Below are 20,455 nucleotides of genomic sequence, written 5' to 3' on the forward strand. Positions count from 1 at the left end.
GGTGGAGGCTGGTACAATTACAACATTTAAAAGGCACCTGGATGGATACACGAACAGGAAGTGTTTAGAGGGACACGGGCCAAATGGGACTAGTTTTATTTAGAATATCTCGGCATGGATAAGTTGGACTGAAGGGTCTGTTTCCATGCTGTATACATCTATGACTGTATGAGACTGAAATAAAATTCTGTTCAGATATGCAAACAAAGTTGGCTAAGATCATCTGCCTGTCCAAAACCAGGTTTATTAGAAAATAGAGACAACACAGTGTGGAGCTGGAGTAACACAGCAGACCAGGCAGCATCAGAGAAGCATGAAAGTTGACGATTCGAGTCAGGAGCCTTCAGAAATTACTGAATCCATCATGGATTCTCTTGCTTTGTTTGTTCTGCCCAAGTGCATCACCTCATACCTACCTGGATTGAATTCCATTTGCCACTGATCAGTCCAGTTGACCAGCCTGTCTTTATCCTCCTGCAATCCAAGGCTATCCTCCTCACTAATTAACACCCCAAGTTTCATGTCATCCGTGAACTTACTGATTAGCTCTCCTACATTCAAGGCTAAACTGTTTATATGTAACACCAAGAGCAAGGACCCTAAAACTAATCCCTGCAGAACTCACCAAGACACAGCTTAGTCAGAAAAACTGCATCTTGACTATCACCCTTTGCTTCCTGCCACTCAGCCAATTGTGGATCCAATCAGTTAAGTTTCCTTACATCCTGTGAGCTCTCATCTTCAGTCTCCCACATGGAAATCAATCAAAAACCTTGCTGAAGACCATGTGGACAACGTCAAATGCACTGTCTCATCTACACAGCTATCAGATTTTTGTCAGATTCTTCTTTGATATTAATTACACCCCCTCCAGTTTTGTGGATGTAAATTTTGAAATTATAATTTCGATTTCAGAGTCCAAATTATTGATGATAATTTTGAACAGTGATCCAAGCATTGATCCATATGGAACACCACTTCCCACTTTGTGCCAGTCTGAGTAGTTCCCTTTAATCTGTTTTCTTTTATGCAACCTTTGTTTTCCCTTTTACAATATTACTACTATCCATTCACAATCCACACTATCACGCCTTAAATTATTTGCGTTATATGAGGTAATGAATAAGAAAAGGTTAACCTGAACTAAACAGAAGCTCTATCTACCCTGCTATACAACAGCTACTAAAGCACCAGACACAGTTTTGGCAACCTTAGGTAGTTGAAACAAGCAGTTGTTGGACAAGGTCTCCTCATTGAGGCACATGCCTTACTGACCTCTTCTGTAAGTTATAATGCCCAAAATTAATACAATCTGTATATAGTTAGAATATAATAAGCTGTATTCTATGATGAGAGACAAGTGCCTCTTCTGCAGAGTCTTATTTGTGACTGATCCTTCACCATAGACTACAACAAAGCCCCAAGACCAGCATGGGAAGGAGCACCGATGGCCATACACTACCCAAACTGAAGATGATCAGTACTCAGGTCTTCTCACCATGAGATAACAACTCATTCTTATCCTGCGGGCCAAACAAGCTGGGGAGTTGTATAATGTGCATCAAAACCAAATATTTTATACGAGAAACTAAATCAAACTTCCTTATGCTGGTTTGAAATCTACAGTACACCCAGATCAACAATACCCAGCAGATATTGGCTTGTCAGCACTACTCAGTTTATTTCATTTTACATTTCAGCACACAAGGGGGAACAACAAAAGCAAATGAAAAATGAATAATAGTGCCCAGATATATAACTTGATTCACTGAATGCTCCATTTCATTTTCTGTCCACTGTACCATGTTTTATTTTCAGTTGGTTTACGCAATACTCTCATTGATTACCTGCAAACTGAAATGTCGAGATAGACTTTGTATGCTTTCTGCAAACAATTATGTTTTTACTGTGCACTGCTTACTTTTCTTCCCTTTTATAGGAATGGAATCATTTTTATTATTTCTAATCATGATGGCAATGGAAATTCTATCTTTTAAGCAGCTACACAAGTTGGGGGCATTTCGTTTCTTTACATCCACTTGTGTATTTGGCCATGACAATTATCAAAATTTCTTGGAGGAAAGGCAGCAATTCAACTTGTATGAGGAGGGGAAAGGATCAACAAGACAAAAAAGCTGGAAGCAAAACAAAGCAAGGGGTACATGACAGGGGTACAAAGAAAAAAAATCAGAAGAATAAATCAGGAGATCAGAATATGCAACGGTCAGGTTTTGACAAAATGCATAAAACGTACTATTTCCCCTGGTCACTAAATTGAAAGTTGAAGGATATGAGTTTAGCAAATAAAAAGGGTGTGGTGAGAAACATATTAACTTTTCTCTTTTTCCTTTTAAAAAACAGAAGATTGCAATGTCAAACAATATCCTACTAGTCCACCAAAAGCACCAACGCAAGCAAAATGTTCTATTGTTTTTTGAAAAAAGCACAGGTAGATCAAAGTTTGAAAAAGAAATTTAGAGCATCGAGATCAAGTTCATAAAAATGAGGTTCACTCAAGAGGTTCACTCAAGCACTCATCCAACAGTTCTCATTTTTACAGAAAAATGCCAACAGATGACCAGAGGCAGTATCCTTAAAAAAAAAATGTTTGCGCAAGATGACTCTCAAGTGTAGTATTACCACGGGCAAGGCTAACTCCAGGAACAGAATCTTCCTGTCGACACTGTTCAGTTTCGTATCACATGGTTAACTGAACCAAGCAGGGAAACAGCAGACATTTCTCCAGGCTTAAAAGATAACTGATCAAATGTCAAACAAAAGAATACAAGAAGCTGAGATTCTGCATTGACACACACCACGCTACCAAAGGCGGCAAAGTATGGAATTATTTCACAGCCATCATTCAAAACTTGAGAATTATTATGTGCAATTACCAAGAAAAACAACGAAACATCGTGGAAGAAATTAAAGTGAAATCAAACAACAAGTTCGGGAACAATTCAATGCAATCTTTTCCTCTCAAGTTTCTCGGTCTCATCTTCAAGCCTGTTGCAATTTTAATATTCTTAGATCTAGACTAGAAATTCTGTTTGTGAAGGAAATAACTTCAGCCAATCTTCATACAGTTTTATATAAGGAATTAATCACATCATTACAGATTACAAGCACACATATTTTAGCCTGAGATATTTCAGCCTGCATTTATTTATAGGGGGAAGAAGTGAATCACCAGTTAATATCCAATATCTGCTGACAATTAAACAAATCAATATACAATTAACATTCCCCAAACAAAAATACAATTATGAATATCCAATTTTGGACAATTTCAAAACATTGTAATATTCTTCCCACATAAACAACCTTTAGATGATATTGATATCTAATTTATTTCTTTATGAAGTTTTCTGAAGTTTTCCCTTCCTCCCATTATTATTTTTAAATATTTCTTAAACTATTTCTAATATTTTGCTCTTCTTACATTAGCTGGGAGTTCATTCAGAGCGTTGATCATGTAGGAAGAATGTTACATCAATTTAAAATTCACCATTTACTATTTTGCAGCTTTGCCTTTCTAACCTCTTTATTTTATTTTGAAATAATGTTTAGACTTGCCTTTCTTCACCTTTATCCATCTAATACACCTGGATGGAATGAACTTTCATTCACCAGCCCCCTAGGTTGAACAGCTCAAGTTTTCCTATTAGCTATTTCTGCAGTATTTCTAACATTAGAAAACATTTTTATCCTCAACATTTGTCCTAGACCCAACCATCTTCACCTGCTTCATCAACTACCTTCCCTCCATCGCAAGGTCAGAAGCAGAGATGTTTACCAATGATTGCACAATGTTCGTCACCATTCATGACTCAACAGATATTGGGGCAGACCATGTCTAAATTCAGCAAGACTTGGACAATATCCAGTTTGGCCTGAAAAGTGGCAAGTAACATTCACAACACACTAATGCCGGACACCAACCATACCCAATAACAAATCGCATTATCATGAAAATCCTTGGGTTTAGCGCTGACCAGAAACCGAATTGGACTAGCCATATAAATTCAGTTACTACTGGAGTAGAGGCCAGCAATCCTTCAGCGAGTAACTCAGTGAGAGATTCCACAAAGCATGTCCACGATCTATCTACAAGGCAGAAGTCAGGAGTGTGGTAGAATACTCCCCGCTTGCCTGGATGAATGCAGCTCTAACAACACTCAAAAAGCTTGACATCATCCAGAACAAAGCTTAATTGTTTGTGGATGTGGTGCCAATCAGTATCTCCCTAACCGACATTCAGTAGCAACAGTGTGTACTACTTACAAAATGCACTGTAGAAATTCACCAAAGATTCCTTGACAGCAACTTCCAAAACCATGACCACAACAAATCCAAAGGCAAGGGCAACAGTCACAGGAACACCACCACTGGCAAGTTCTCCTCCACGCTACTCATCATCCTGATTTGGAAATATATTGCAGTTCCTCCAGTGTTATTGGGTCAAAATTCCTCCCCTAATAGCATTGTGGATCTGTCTGACCACATGGCCTGCAGCAGTTCAAGAAGGCAGCTCACCACCATCCCCTCATGGGCGATTAGAGATGGGCAATAATTACTTGACCAAAACAATGACACCCTCACCCCACACAAGTGAATTTTTAAAATACAAAAGTTAGTCACACTATGCAATTGAGGTCTAACTTGAAAACTGTAAGATCTAGTCACTTCTGATAACTCTGTTTGATTGTTTTGACCACGTAGTTCACCAACGCTGGGTTTGTTAATAAATACTCTGCATTGATTAGACAGGTTTAGCAATGAATCTCCACCTTAACTGGTTGGATCCTTCAATTCATGTTTCTTTGCATTTCCTCCCACTTTGAAGTTGTTTTATATGTTTTTGTACATTTCTGTTCCTTTCTCAACTGTCTAAGATTCCCAGCAATTTTCAGATAGCCTTAAAAAACAAATAAATCTTTTAAATTAATCAACTTCAGTAATGGGGATTGTATGTCCGGAACTTTCATTTGTAACGCTTGGGAGTGGATAGATGAACAACTATCCTCAGGTACAAAGAACACAAATGACCAGCCTTTCTTTATTTACTGTCAGACAGGAACTATAATTCACCTTTTAACTTTTTTTCTATTTCCAGATTATGTTCGCAATAGTATTTTTAAAAATTAAACACACATTATACATGTACATACCCTGAACAAATACTTTTCTTCAACTGCACTGGCAGATCAGACCATGAACTGATTCTGCACCTGGATAACAGAATGCAAGGTTCTATGGAGCATCATACTGAACATAAAATACCACAGTGGAATAAAGGAATATTGTGGCCCAATCTGCTGGACAAAATGCACTAAACTGAACACAGTTCCACTGCAACTACTGTTTGGACTTTTCAGAAATCTAAAACATAAATCTGATTTACATTTCTTGACCATATTTAAGCTTAATTTGACAATTGTTAGAAAATACTTTTACAGCACTACTTTTTCCCTCAGTAGGACCATAAAAGACAATTTGCCACAATTGGTACTCATCAAATACACAGTAATATTCTATTAGGTTTGTTTCTAACTTATTCAATGAACTCCCAGATTTATTAAATTTCTGGCACTTCTCAGGCCGTTGAAAAATACTGTTGAGGACGTGTAATATCCTTCCAGGTTAAATTAGCAATGACGAAAAGGGTTACATAATACTGCTCTCAGGCGAAGCACTGGGGAAATTAGGTCTGCTGCATTAATCTCAATTGATCATGCTGTCAACTACTTACACAAATCTACACTTGTTTTAAATATATGAACTCAAATTTACAGCTCGTTAGGTCTTTTTTTAAACTGAGAGGAAGAGTAAGGTGCTTATCAATGAATTACATTTCTATGTACAGTACGGAAAATTCTGACAGTGGAAAAGCCCTCAAGAAATTAATACCAGGTTGTTTATGATATTTCTGGTGCTAGCAGTCTTGTAAGTTTTGTTTTAGAAAGGTCTAGACACTCCAGAGCAGCCTACATAAGCTTGGTAATTGAAGGCAATGAGAAATTCACTGGTTTAGCTTAATGCTGCAAAGTTCAAGGCCTGGGCTGAGTAAACTGAAATTACCCGAAGTAGGATTCAGGGCCCCGCCGCAAGTCTAAGAACTTGAGCCTCAGAATGAGGTAAGAGCACAACCTGCTGGGATTCCTGTTCTCACATGCGAAACCAAATGCATACAGATTATTTTATCACACCAAAGTAAAATCAAATACCATGCGTAAGCAAAAGAACCGAATTTAAAACATAGTTCACCATCAGATTTGTCCCAGTCAACAAATTTAACTGGTGAGAACTGAAACCACATAAAGTCCCAGGTTTGAATGGTAATTTATGGAGAGCAGGCCAAATTGAATTGGGGCACGAGGGCTACTTTCCTCCAAGGTTCGATTCCATGACTCGGATTGTTAATTCTGGTTTAACAATTCCTGGAAATTTGATCAAGTAGCAATTAACCACTGTTTGCGTATATTATTGATTTATCTTAAAGGTTAGGCTCTCAGTATGATTAATTACACAAAATTGGCTAGGTGATAGGAAAGTGAGAACAGTACAACAACAGAACAGGCCCTTCAGCCCACCAATGCTGTACCAACCATGATGTCAGTCTAAACCAATCCCATTCGCCTGCACATGGTCCACATCCCTGTGTTCACTGCCTCTTCATGTGTCTGTCTAAACGCCTTTTAAGACATTGCTTTCGTACCTGCTTCTGTCACCTCCCCTGGCAGCGTGTTCCAGGCACCCAACACCCTCTATGCAAAAAAAGCACTTCCATCACGCACTTTCTTTAAACTTTCTCCCTTAAATCTAGGCCCTTAGTATCTGACATTTCAACCCTGGGAAAAAGACTCCAACTATCCACATTAGTCATGCCTCTCAATTTTATATATTTCTTTCAGGTGAAAGACCACGCAACCCCCCCTCCAAGCCTGAGAGTGTCTAAATGAGGTTTCCACTCAAATTGATTTGCTGAAGCTTGGAGTATCAAGAAATTGGGAATGGCTCCCACATGCAACCTTCTCACGAATGATTCTGTAACAAACCCAAAACTGGGGGCTTCCTCATGTGGCACTGTCAAATTCCACACCTGCAGTGTCAGGCCACTTCTGAATACCCATCCCCATAACCACCTGAATCTACACATGGTTGAGGAAAAGTTATTTCCTCAGCAACAATCTGGGAAAGTGGCAAACATATTTAAAAATAAATAAAACCTAACAAATCAATGCTGGGAAAACAAACAGAATAGTGCAATTAAGGCTAGAAAATCCACAGATCTGACAGGAAAAAAAGTGAGGGGGGAAACCAAGCTGGATAAAGTGAAACCTTGCATAGTGAGGCAGCCAAGATAGAAAAAGCACTGAAAGTGGATGCCAGAGACCAGGATGAGTTAGTGAAAGCAATGCATAAGCGTGCAGACTAGCAGGAAGTTAAGAACGGGCCTGGGTGCAAACATGAAGAGAGCAAGGAGGTTGGGGATAAAAAGGACCCTCTACAATAATCCCATTAATAAATTTTGGAATTCCTCCAATAAAATGCTTGACTGCTGACCCCAACCTGTGCTATTTTAAATGGCTGTGAAAAAAAGCCATAAAACAGAATCTGGAGTTGCAGTAGTACCATTCCCAGTTTGGAGGGCTTAAAACTAGCTATTGTAGAAATGATATAAACTGAACAACTAATTCAAAACATTTAAATATTACTCGAGTATAGAAACTTTAATACAAAAACAATAACAAGTAGGAAATATCAACAGTCGGACTCCCACTGTAAACGTTTGAGTAACCAAGGTTAATTCGAGCATTTAGTAGAAGCATGTTATAAAACAGTGGAATAACTGGGCCAAAGTTGGAGAAGAAGGAAGAAGGAGAAGAGAAAGATCAGGTTCGACAAGATAGAGGGCAAAAAATAAGGAGATCACAGGACAATGGCAAAACAATGAGCTGAGGCAATTTTTTTCATGGCATAATGAGTGGTAGGAGCAAGACAAAGTGAAGAAAGCTGGAGAAAACAGTAACGTGGATCGAGAATCAGGATCAGAAAATATATGAGAGCAAAGGAAAAGGAACTGATTGTAGAAGATTGTGCGTGTTAAAATATATTTTAATAAATTTCTAGAAATTTCTATTGACGGGGTGGCCAGCAGTATTCCCATTCAGGAGAGAGTTTGTTGCGACTTCTTAAGTTTGTGCACAAAACTATGCAACAGCCAATTTTAGCTCCGCTGGGGACAGTATTTCACTTCAGCAAGGTAGGTAGTTATATAATCTATCTTGGCAGGTGAGGAGATTGCAAGCTTTGTTTGTGACCCACAGTTCAAAGTGGAGTGTTGCATTCCATTCTCAGTTTATAATGTTTTCATTAACCTTGTCCGCACATTCCTCATCTTTACTCCAAAGATGTGAACTTGTTTCAACTTAAACTCGGATGAGACAAGAAAATGGCTTTTGCTGATAATCATTACCTACAAGGACTGTGGTTTTACTCCTTCCCAAAAGAACCAAAGCAGAAGTTCAAATGTCAAACAAGGCGCTGATATGTTAGGCCCTACAATGGACTGGAAATGTGATAATACATTTACAGCACCAATAAAACCTTGAGACCATTCACCCTATTTGATATAATAGGTTGAGGATTGAACTTCTAACATTAAACTGAACTTTAAAATATTGAAACTTTCCACTGCTTTCACCAACTCAACGTGCAATCATTTGTGATCTTAAATTTACTGCAACGAACACAATTACTGCTCCATTTTCAATCCACCTCCTCCAATTTACCTTAAGGCAACACAAACCTCCAATTAATATAGCCATTGTTTTTCTCCCCCCAGTGCTGCATTTAAATTAGGTATACGTAGGTTTCAATCAACATCTCACAAGGTAATAACTGGAGCACCATGTTCTGTGTATTTTAGTCGAAAGTCTGCCTTCAGCTGAAACTAGCAATTAGACCAAAATCACATCTTAGTTCTGAATATAGAACCATACAATTATCTGCTGTACTCTCATCGTCCATTTTCCAGCAACAATACCTGTCGTTACAATTTGAAGATCTGGTTACCTAAGTGGTAGAATTCCTAACCTCCAATCAGAAACGCGAACCAAATCAGTCAATATTTCTAAATTAAAAGGAACATAGTTTCTGATTTTATCTATTGCACCCTCTATCACTGTGACCATTCTCCTCTGTGCATTCTTCAATGAATGACCTTGCTCTGTTGGTGCCCCTACACCTCAAGGACTGCAGCAGTTCAAGGTGGCAGCTCACTAACACCTTCTCGAAAGGCAATTAGTGATTGACAATAAATGCTGGCCAAGTCAGTGGTGCCTACATGCTGTGAAGAAATTTTTTGAAAAGAGAAAATAAAGATTGGCAGCAGAATTCACAATTTGTTTCTTCATTCTGTCTTCTCCACCCTTGAATCCACTTGAAGATTTTGTTTAAAACTATAATTTATCTTAATATGGACGGGAATTGGCGGGGATGGGGGTGGGGAGTAACACAGCATGGTGATGGTAAGATCATGTGCAACCTGAGGTAAAGAAGATACAGCTCAAATTCTCCAACTGCAACTGTGAAAAAGCGAAGACGTCACTTTGAGTTAACACACCCCGAGCAGGAACAAAGCAAGTTCCTGTCTGATCCATGTTTTACATCCAATTTGATGTTTCATTGTCTTCAATTACTAAAATCAAATTACCATGTTCCTATTGGGCATCTATATTACATTTAGAATCATAGAATTGCTACAGTGCCAAATGAGGTAGTTTGCGCCCATTGGGTCTGCACCGACCCTCTGAAGAACATCCCAAACCTACTAATTTGGCAGACATCAGTGATATAGGCCAGTAGAAGACAGTCGATTAAGTTTATATTATAGTTTTCTGTTGGCAGATTAAGTTGTACCATTCCTCAGCACCTTGGGATGAAAGCATCAAGGGGGCAAAGTGCCAATGTCTTTGATTTTAGCTATACAAAAAAGGTCTTCAAAATATAGGGCCTCATATTGCAAATAAATGACAATTTTGCTTATTATACTCTTTCTTTTCAATTTCCTGGTAAAGAAATCAGATCATCAGTGGATAATAGGGAAGAGAACTAGCGTAGCTGGTTAATAAACAAACAAGGACTTCTGAAGGTTTACTGGACTCGACTCTCCACAGAGACTGCCAGCCCTGCTGAGCTTTGCCAGCAATTTCTGTTTTTGTTAACGTAGCCGGCTGCCTTGTCTACAAAATGCTGAAAAGCTGATTCAGAAAGACTCACTGTGTTCTCTTCAGGTGTTTTGCTGACACCTAAGAGGATGTCTTAATCAAAAACAGAAATTGCGGGGAAAATTGCTGCTGTTTTTGTTTCTGATTTCTAGCATCTGCAGTTCTGTTTGTATTTTGTTTAGGATGTCTTAATATTTGGTGAACTCATTACTTATGCAAACATCTTGAAGGCATATAACTGGATACAATTTATTTTCATCTTGGAAGTTGACTGGGGGGTCACTGGCAGGCAGACTTCTGACTGCAACACAAACTTCAACGTAGTTCTTAAAGACAGTCAAAAGTATTTAATGTATGCATGCAGATTGATGGCAAGGAAAGTTGAATAGAAAAAAAAACTTAACAGTGTGCATATATATTTCATTGACAAGAGTATAGGAATTCCTTTAATTCTCTAAATCAATGGAAATGAGGCATGATTACCCTCCAGCACCATCTTGGCAGCTGCTGAAAATCCCTTTCCATTTATGACTTATGGTAAAGAAAAATCACTTCTATCCGCAACTTCACTTTTGCCTCTAGGTTTTGATTTTTAATAAGGTAGTAGAATCTACCTCTTCTCAAGAAAAGGCACTTTCAATATTCATGCATTTAACCTTTAAGAAAAGCTGTTGAAAGCAAACATCTTTGAAAAATTCACTGGTATCAGATGGATGGATTGGCATCCACTACTTAAGGTCCTAAATCGCGCATCATCCAAATCTTCCAATTACAAAAATTAAGCTTTATATCAGAGAGGGGATCATTCATATGTAGTTATTCTGTTCACTCGAGGGAATTGATTTTGTAAAATTGAATGCGTGCGTTTGAATCTGAGCCTTGGTTAAAGGATAGGATGGGTCGTGAATCAGCACTGCACTTGCATAGTATGCAGGGTGAGAATACAACCGTGAGAGCTGGCGTGCAGTATGAAAGCTTGGCCACATGCAGGAGCTTCTGGGTGAGCAAGTGACACAGAGTAGCTGGGTGGAAGCCGCGCAGCAACCATTATTGGTTCAACTCAGAAGGTAAAATCTGCGTGGCCTGCCAGAATAATTCACAAGATCGCAGAATCATAGAATCCCTACAGTGTGGAAACAGGACCTTCGGCCCAACAAGTCCACACCGACCGTAGGAGCATCCCACCCAGACCCATCCCCCCTATAACCCACCTAATCCACACATCCCAGGACACTATGGGCAATTTAGCATGGCCAATCCACCTAGCCTGCACATTTTGAGACTCTGGTAGGAAATCCACGCAGACACGGGGAGAACGTGCAAACTCCACACAGACAATTGCCCAAGGGCACAATCGAACCCAGGTCCCTGGTGCTGTGAGGCAGCAGTGCTAACCACTGAGCCACCATGCCACCCCAGTAGTAGTTGTATTTGATGCAGCTGTATCTGTGATGTTATAGGAATATGCACCTGCAAATTCCTTCCAAGCCCCGCACCACCTTGACTTGGAGTTATATCACTGTCAAAATCCTGGAACATACTTTCTAATAGCAACGTAGGTGTCCCTACGCCCCAAGGACATGCATTTGGCATGTGTGTGACATTAAAGTTTTGGATGTTGTCCAAATCTTGTTATACATGGTCTTGGACTGCTTCAGTATCTGAGGAGTGGTGAATAGTGCTCAATATTGTGCAAATCAGTGAACCTCCCCACTTTGGACTTTATGGTAAAGGGAAGGTAAATAATTAAGCAGTTCAATATGGTTGGACTTGGAAAACTAACCTGAGGAACACCTGCAGTGATGTCCTTGGACTGAGATGATAGATTCCCAACAACCACAATGACCACTTTTGTGTGTTCCACTCAAAATGCTTCCCCCAATCTCAGTTGACTCTAGTTCTGCTAGGGCTAAAGCTTTTTGATGCCAGACTCAGTCAAATGTTGCCTTGACATGAAGGGAAGACTCCTTGATTTCCCCTCTGGAGTTCAGCTCGTCGGTTCATGTTTGGACCATGGCTGTGATTAGATTAAGATCTGAGTGGCCTTGACAGAAGTAGAATTGAGCATCAGACAGCACATTGTTCCTTTGAAAGTGCCACTTGATAACATTGCTGGTGACCTCTTCCATCAGTTTTCCAATGATTAAACATATAGGACAGTAATTGGCCAGATTTGACTTGCTTTTTGTGGGACAGAGAAAGCTAGGCAATTTTCCACACTGTCATGAAAATACTAGTTTTACAGTTGTACCAGAACAGCTTAGCTACGGGCACAGCTAATTCTGGAGCATTAGTCTTCAGTATACAACATTCAATAACGTCATGAATCATCTGACTGGAACCTCAAATTCACATTCCTGCCTCCACTGGTCAAACTTTCACACTCTTGTTCAACAAGAATCTATCTACCTCTGCCTTAAAATATTCAATGACTCCACTTCCAGGAACTTTTAAAGAATGGAACTCCAAAGTCTCACTATCCCTATCACAGAATAAATTTTACCATACCTCTGTTTCAAATCAGTGACAGTTCCTTCTTAAAGTGTGATTGTTAGCGCTGAATGCTATTATAGGAAGAAACATATCTTCCACATCCAACCTGTCAAGTTCCATTACAATCTTATATATTTCAATCAAAACACTTCTTACTCTTGTAAACACCAATGGAGAAAGCCGAGCCTGTCCAACATCTCTTTGTGACACAACCAGCTGATTCTTGGTATTAGTCTGGTATACCTTCTCTGAACTGCTTCCAGTAAGTTTACATCCTTCCTTAAATAAGGTGACCAATACCCTTTACAGGGCTCTAGATGTGGTCTCACCAGCACCCAGTATAACTGAAGCATTACCTCTCCAGTTTTGTACTCAATTCCACTCATAATAAATTATAACATTCTATTAGCTTCCCTAATTAATCTGCATACTAGCCTTCTGTGACTCATGCGTTAGGACACCCAGATCCCTCTGTACCTCATAGCTCGGCACTCTCTCATTGTTTAGATAAATGTGCTTCTTTTGAATTCTTCCTGCCAAAATGGCCAATTTCATATTTCCGCTCATATGCTATTTTGATTTGCATATTGTTGCATTCTGCAAATTAAGCGAACAGTACCAAAACCTAAACTCCAAAAAGCCTCCTATCACAAAGCTTTGTCACCTGACATTATGAAATGTAGAATCAAATCTTGATGAGATTTCAGTACTTTTGTTCCTTCCAGGAGATGCTTCTCTGTATTGATTATTCTGTGTGAAGAACAAATCCTAATGGAATTTGATCCTTACTACCATCTGATATCATGCTCCACTCAGGTGAATTTCTTCTTTCAGGTTTAGCTCTTTTATATATGTAGTTCACAACTTTGCACAAGTGCAAGGTCACTATTAATATGGACAAGTTGAGTGAGTGGGCCATGTCATTCAAGATGGAAGTGGTCAAAGGCAGCAGATTTTTGGGAACACTACCACCTTCAAGTTCTCTTCCAAGCCACTCACCATCCTAACGTGGAAATATATTGCCATTCCTTCACTGTCACTGGGTCAAAAATCCTGTAATTCCCTCACAAATGGCATTATGGGTCAGCGCACAGCAGGTGGATTGCAGCGGTTCAAGAAGGCAGCTCACCACCACCTTCTCAAGGGCAACTAGGGATGGGCAATAAATGCTGGCCAGCCAGCAACGCCCACATCCCACAAAATGAATAAATAAAAAATGATACATGGCAGATGAAATATAATGTCGATAAATGTGAGGTTCTCCATCTTGGTCACAAAAACAGGAAGGCAGAGTATTATCTGAATAGTGATAGGCTGAAAAAGGGGAAGGTGCAACAAGACCTGGGAGTCCTTGTATACCAGTTGCTGAAAGTAAACATGCAGATGTAGCAGGTAGTGAAGGCAGCAAATGGTATATTGCCCTTCATAGTGAAAGGATTCAACTACAGGAGCAAGGAAATTTAGCTGCAATTGTGCAGAGGTTTGGTGAGACCAAACCTGGAGTACTGTATACTGTTTCCATCTCCTTATCAAAGGATAGATGTTCCGACTATGGAAGGGATGTAACAAAGATTTACCTGACTGATTCCTATAATGGGTGGACTGACAAGAGACTGGGTGGTTAGGAAAATATTCACTGGAGTTTGGTAGAATGAGAAGGGGATCCAAAGAGACCTAACAAGTTCTAAAAGGACTAAACAGGGTAAATACAGGAAGGATGTTCCCCATGACCGGGGAGTCCAGGATGAGGGGTCACAGCCTGAGGATATAAAATAGGCCATTTAGGACTGAGATGAGAAGGAATTTCTTCACCCAGGGAGTGGTGAGCCTACGGAATTCTCTGTCTCTCAAAGCGATTCAGGCCAAAATACAATGTTTTCAAGAAGTTATTAGACATCATTCTTAGAGCTGACGGGATCGAAGTGTTTCGGAGAAAGCAGGAACAGTACTGAGTTGGATGATCAGCCATGATCATACTGAGCAGTGCAGCAGGCTCGAAGACCTGAATGGTCTATTCCTGCTCCTACTTTCTATGGTTTACATTCACCTAGGAGATTAAAAACACAATATTCTTTGGAATTTTCCTCCTCATTGGCCTTCCAATGATCAGTCACACAGCTCCTCTGTCTGCAAACTCTAAAACAGGGATGTCTTCCTTCTGTTTATGCCACCAAACTGAACACACCACTTAAGCAACAATCTAACAATGCAATGCACAGCATGATCACAGTGACCTCCGCAGTGTTTTCTACCAGGCTGACAACAAAACTATTTATTGATTGGTACTGTGTTTTGGTTGAACAATTTTGAAACAAATGCATAAAACTGCTACATTAATAGCTTCACCATTAGCTATTTCAACATTAGTTATCATGTATGTGTCCCCTTTTCCTTTCATTGCTGACAGCTCAAGTTGTTGACTCTACAGTGAGCAGGACCATCATTACCTGGTACTCATTTGGCCAGAAGGTGCTCACTGCCAGTTCAGCCCGATGCCATTCGACTCCCTGAGATCCCGTCACATTCCAAATAGGATTTGCAAAAGCTCCCTTGTTCACTCGGACAAAAATGTTCAGTGTTCCTGGGTTCAAGTAATCTTCACTGTACAACCAGTAACTGAAATCAATGCAGTGAGTGTCATTTTCTTTCATCAATGGAAGCAAGAGTCGTGCTTTATCTCCTGGCATATGCTGAGAAGACTCAGCTATTAAGAAGGATCCTGTTGAAAACAAACAAAAAGAAGGAGACTATTATACATTTGACATAACATCACAAAATACTTAAAATATCGCATGCGCCAGATAGACCATATATAAAACTAACTGATGCTTCTTCTTTTTGTATGTCAAACATATGTACATAATGGTTAAATTGACCTGCTCTTTTACAAGATTTCAGACAATGTTTAAGTACTCATTCTTCCAAGAATGCAGCAATACTCTCAGTACAAAACTAGAACTTATCTTCTTCAGATGTATTCTTCAAACAAAGAACAGCTGAGACGGTCTCAAAACTATTTCTAATCATCTCCCAAAACAGAGGGTGCAGCCAAAGTGATAAAAGCATTATTTGTGCTTGTACAGAGATTAAGCAATACCAGAGGCAAATAGCAAATATTGACCATAAGTTTCAACAGCAGTGCAGCCTCACTGTGCCAAACTGAAATGATCAGAATCCTAAAATGAAACAATGCCCAGAAATAATTCCAGTTATTGAGATTTTAAGAGGGACTAGGAAGGGCTGATTAACTGCATCGAACGCCTGCAGTTTATTGATAGTGGGAGCTTCGCATGTGGAGCTAAGGGAGATGAAGGTGAACTGTACAGCCTGCCACGTTGTCAACCTGATATACTAGATAGATAAGGCCTGGGAATTAAAGTGTTTCCAACGCTGAGTTTGAATTGGTCAGTAAAAGTTAGGAGATCTTTAGGACATCAACAATAAGAAACTAGAATGCATGATCTTCAACAGTTCAGTAAGTGCTTGGAATGTTTACGGGGTTAGGGCCTGGGGTGGGAGGGCTATCATAAAAACATCAACACTAAAGGGGCTCAGGGCATCCCAATCAATCAATTGTTGCATTAGTTCAAAAAGATTCACTAAACTGATTTCTGTTATTTTTGCGATAGTCTCAATGGAGATTGTGCTCCAGATAATTGAAGAGAGGCTGCTAGAAGATCTTTTTGGAAATCTGAACAAACAATAACCCCGTTAACTATTTACACTTTTAAATGTGGCACAAAGTCTGCACAACAGCATCTCTCTTCAAAATCTTTCCATCATATACATATTCAAATATTAACCCTCAGATTTACAAGATAAAGAGGCTATCATATGAACAAAGGGTTGAATAGGTTGAGCCTATGCTAGTTGGAATTTAGAAGAATGAAATGTGATCTGTGGTAGGGGGATTGAGTTTAAGAGCCGTGAAGTTATGCTGCAGCTCTATAAAACTCTGGTTAGGCCACGCTTGGAATAGTGTGTTCAGTTCTGGTCACCTCATTATAGGAAAGATGTGGAAGCTTTAGAGAGGGTGCAGAGGAGATTTACCAGGATGCTGCCTGGACTGAAGGGCAGGTCTTATGAGGAAAGGTTAGGGAGCGAAGGTTTTTTCCATTGGAGCGAAGAAGGATGAGAGGTGACTTGATAGAGGTTTACAAGATGATGAGAGGCATAGATAGAGTGGATAGTCAGAGACATTTTCCCAGGGCGGAAATGACTATTACAAGGGAGCATAGTTTTAAGGTGATTGGAGGAAAGTGTAGAAGAGATGTCAGAGGTAGGTTCTTCACACCGAGTGCGGTGGGCATGTGGAATGCGCTGTCTGCAGTGGTAGTAGAGTCAGATACTTTAGAGGCTTTTAAATGACTCTTGGATAGGCACATGGAAGATAGTAAAATGTAGCGTATGCGCTGTAGATGGATCTTAGTAGGATAATAGGTCGACACAACGTCGTGGGCCGAAGGGCCTGTGCTGTGCTGTACTGTTCTATGTTCTATGTTCAATATAAATGATACTGAGGGGATCCCACTCTTTAGATACTAAGGGGATATTTTCACTTGTGGGGCATTCTAGAATTAGGAAATTGTCAGTTAAAATGAGACAAGGAGAATATTTTTCTCTCAAAAGATCCTGCAAGTGAAGACAGTTCAGTATGGAAGGGCAAAATGTATCCATGACAACAAGGTGCAGGGCTGGATGAACACAGCAGGCCAAGCAGCATCATAGGAGCAGAAAGGCTGACGTTTCCAGCCTAGACCCTTCATCAGAAAAGGGGGAGGGGAAGGAGGTTCTGAAATAAATAGGGAGAGAGTGGGAGGCGGATAGAAGATGGATAGAGGAGAGGATAGGTCGAGAGGAAACAAACAGATCGAAGAGGCGGGGATGTATCCATGCTGGCTTGGAGGGCTGTATTGTTCTTTATTCTTTAATAGGCCATTGCTTTGTGGAACTTTCTTCTGGCAGAGACCAGTGCAGCTAGGCTAATTGATGAGTTTGATCAATTTTTGATCATGGGATTGTTACGAGTGGTTTGGGAGGGTGGTAAAGGGACAGACAGTAAATGGAATGAGATCACAAACGTATCAGCTGTGTTGTTGTTGTTATGAAACGGCTGAGCATGCTTTACAGGCTGAATGACCTTTTCTTGCTCCTTTCTCACGTTCTTGTGAATTGGTTCCAGAAAGGCAATCACAATGGCTTCCTCTCACAAATCTCAGGTTTAAATTACATTCAGAACCCAGTGATGTCAACTGCACATTTTAAGGACGATTTGGCACTTTTCAAAAGATTCCCCCTTTTAAAGATTCTCTTGATTAAAGCAAATAAAATTAGTCACCTGAGGGCTGACAGAAAATTAAGTTGAGCACGTTGGTAAGACATTTTAATTATTTGCTTGCCAAATTCCTTCTAGGTATCAAGGGTTAAGATTTGCCCTCAAGCCTAAGAATGAAGCACTTGACTCAGCTGTAGCCCAGTTAATTGCAGAGTAGTCCAATTAATTGCAGAGTAAAAATCTCAGTGCTCCGGGCCAATAATTACACCTAAGAAAGGGTTACCACACCAGAGTAGCATTTCCCATTTCTGGCAGACAAACAACCCTGTGGCTTTTCTGACAGAAAACAAATGATTTAGAAGTTGGAAGCACATTTGCACTATGAGTTTACATGAAATAGGAACACAGTGTGTTACAGCCAGACTGTGAAACTCTTTTAGCCTAAGTGGGCAGAACCAAACATATGAAAAATCTCATTTTAACTGGCAACCTCCTAATTCTAGAATGCCCAAAAGTGAAAATATTCTTAGCACCTAAAGGGTGGGAATCTGTCAGTATCTCTTTATCATAAGAGAAGATCACATTACATTCTTCTAAATTCCAATTGGCATAGGCTCAACCTACTCAACCCTTTGTTCATACGACAGCCCCTTCATCCTGTAAACCTGAGGGTTTGAATACACTAATGCAACTGTCATATAATGTAGATGTGAAGTCAACTGACAGTCCAGAGAATTTCAGCATTGGAGGTGACAGGATAGTAATTTTTATTACGAATGGGAAAGAATGCCAACCAGGGTTATCAGGAGAGTCCACAGGCAAGTCAGCTTAGTCTACCATTGGAAATCCCATCTCAGTTTGAGCAAGGCCTCATTGCTAGGCTGTGCACACAACAGAGGCACTACACTGCTGTGTCAGGACAATATCAGGTAGCCTAGAGACTGACCCAGCTTGCAGATGATGCAGCATCAAGCCCAGACAACAATCATTCCTAATTATGCTTCTGAATCCAGAATAGCACTCCCGAATCCACAAGAATAATTTTAACATCCATTCGGGCCTCTTTTATACCAGCACGTTACACCAAGTAGGCAGTCCACAGCAGGTAATTTGATCAATAGGTCATTAAAACTGCAGCAGATCCTTTACACCAAGGATATTTACAAGGAAGACACAAAGAGAGCTTGACAGACAAAGCTAACGTCTGTATTACTAAAATCTTAAAACAACATTGTCAGTATTCAACTTCATGAAGAGAAAATGAACAAAGCTTCATGCAAAAATGAAATGCACGCGTAAGCAACATTGTTTTGTAAACTGCATATATCCCAATGAAACTGACTGCATATTTTAAAATTAAACTGTTTGGTTTACCAATGAAAACAAAGATTAGACCACTGCCAAGCAATTCAAACACAACTATATGATAACTTTACAGCGTAACTGGAAGATAGACTACTTAATCAGACACTTTAAAATAAATGAGTTATTAAATAATCTTTAAGCATGGCCTGATTGGTTTTTAACATAACCACATGTATTGAAAATAGTTAGATTGTAGACAATAAATGCTGATAGCCCTCAAGCTGTAACATCAGGCAAACTCCAGATAGCATTTGCATCAATATCATAACGCCATTACATCTGTTCAAAATTTCAACCTCCAACCATACAAATAGCAACAGCCACACATGTGCCCATCTACTTCAGAGAAACAGGTAGACCATTTCCAAAACCAGATTGGCTTGATGAGACAGCAAGAACTGCAGATAACAAGGTGTAGAGCTGGATGAACACAGCAGGCCAAGCAGCATCATAGGAGCAGGAAAGCTGACGTTTCAGGCCTAGACCCTTCGTCAGAAACGGGGGAGGGGAAGGGGGTTCTGAAATAAATAGGGAGAGAGGGGGAGGCGGATAAAAGATGGATAGAAGAGAAGATAGGTGGAGAGGAAACAGACAGGTCAAAGAGGCGGGGATGGAGTCAGTAAAGGTGAGTGTAGGTGGGGAGGTAGGGGAGGAGATAGGTCAGTCCAGGGAGGACGGACAGGTCAAGGGGGCGGGATGAGGTTAGTAGGTAGGAGACAGGGGTGGGGCTTGAGGTGGAAGGAGGGGATAGGTGGGAGGAAGGACAGGTTTGGGAGGCGGGGACGAGCTGGGCTGGTTTTGGGATGCGGTAGGGAGAGGGGAGATGTTGAAACTGGTGAAGTCCACATTGATACCATTGGGCTGCAGGGTTCCCAAGCGGAATATGAGTTGCTGTTCCTGCAACCTTCGGGTGGCATCGTTGTGGCACTGAAGGAGGCCCAGGATGGACATGTCGCCTGAGGAATGGGAGGGGGAGTTGAAATGGTTTGCGACTGGGAGGTGCAGTTGTTTATTGCGAACCAAGCGTAGGTGTTCTGCAAAGCAGTCCCCGAGCCTCCGCTTGGTTTCCCCGATGTAGAGGCCGCCACAA

At 40.3% G+C, this 20,455-nt stretch overlaps 1 protein-coding gene across 3 annotated transcripts in view; it reads right to left on the minus strand.

The window, feature by feature from the left end:
• ptprk (protein tyrosine phosphatase receptor type K) overlaps positions 1 to 20,455 on the minus strand; it is a 542,188-nt gene that overhangs the window by 370,121 nt on the left and 151,612 nt on the right. For all 3 annotated transcript variants that reach the window (XM_048597194.1, XM_048597193.1, XM_048597191.1), the window contains exon 3: positions 15,173 to 15,444. In XM_048597194.1, coding sequence (XP_048453151.1) covers positions 15,173 to 15,444 — 272 coding nt within the window. The remainder of the gene's footprint in view (positions 1 to 15,172; positions 15,445 to 20,455) is intronic.

Source organism: Rhincodon typus, chromosome 5 (genome assembly GCF_021869965.1).
Source record: "Rhincodon typus isolate 14 chromosome 5, sRhiTyp1.1, whole genome shotgun sequence".
Lineage (NCBI taxonomy): Eukaryota > Metazoa > Chordata > Chondrichthyes > Orectolobiformes > Rhincodontidae > Rhincodon > Rhincodon typus.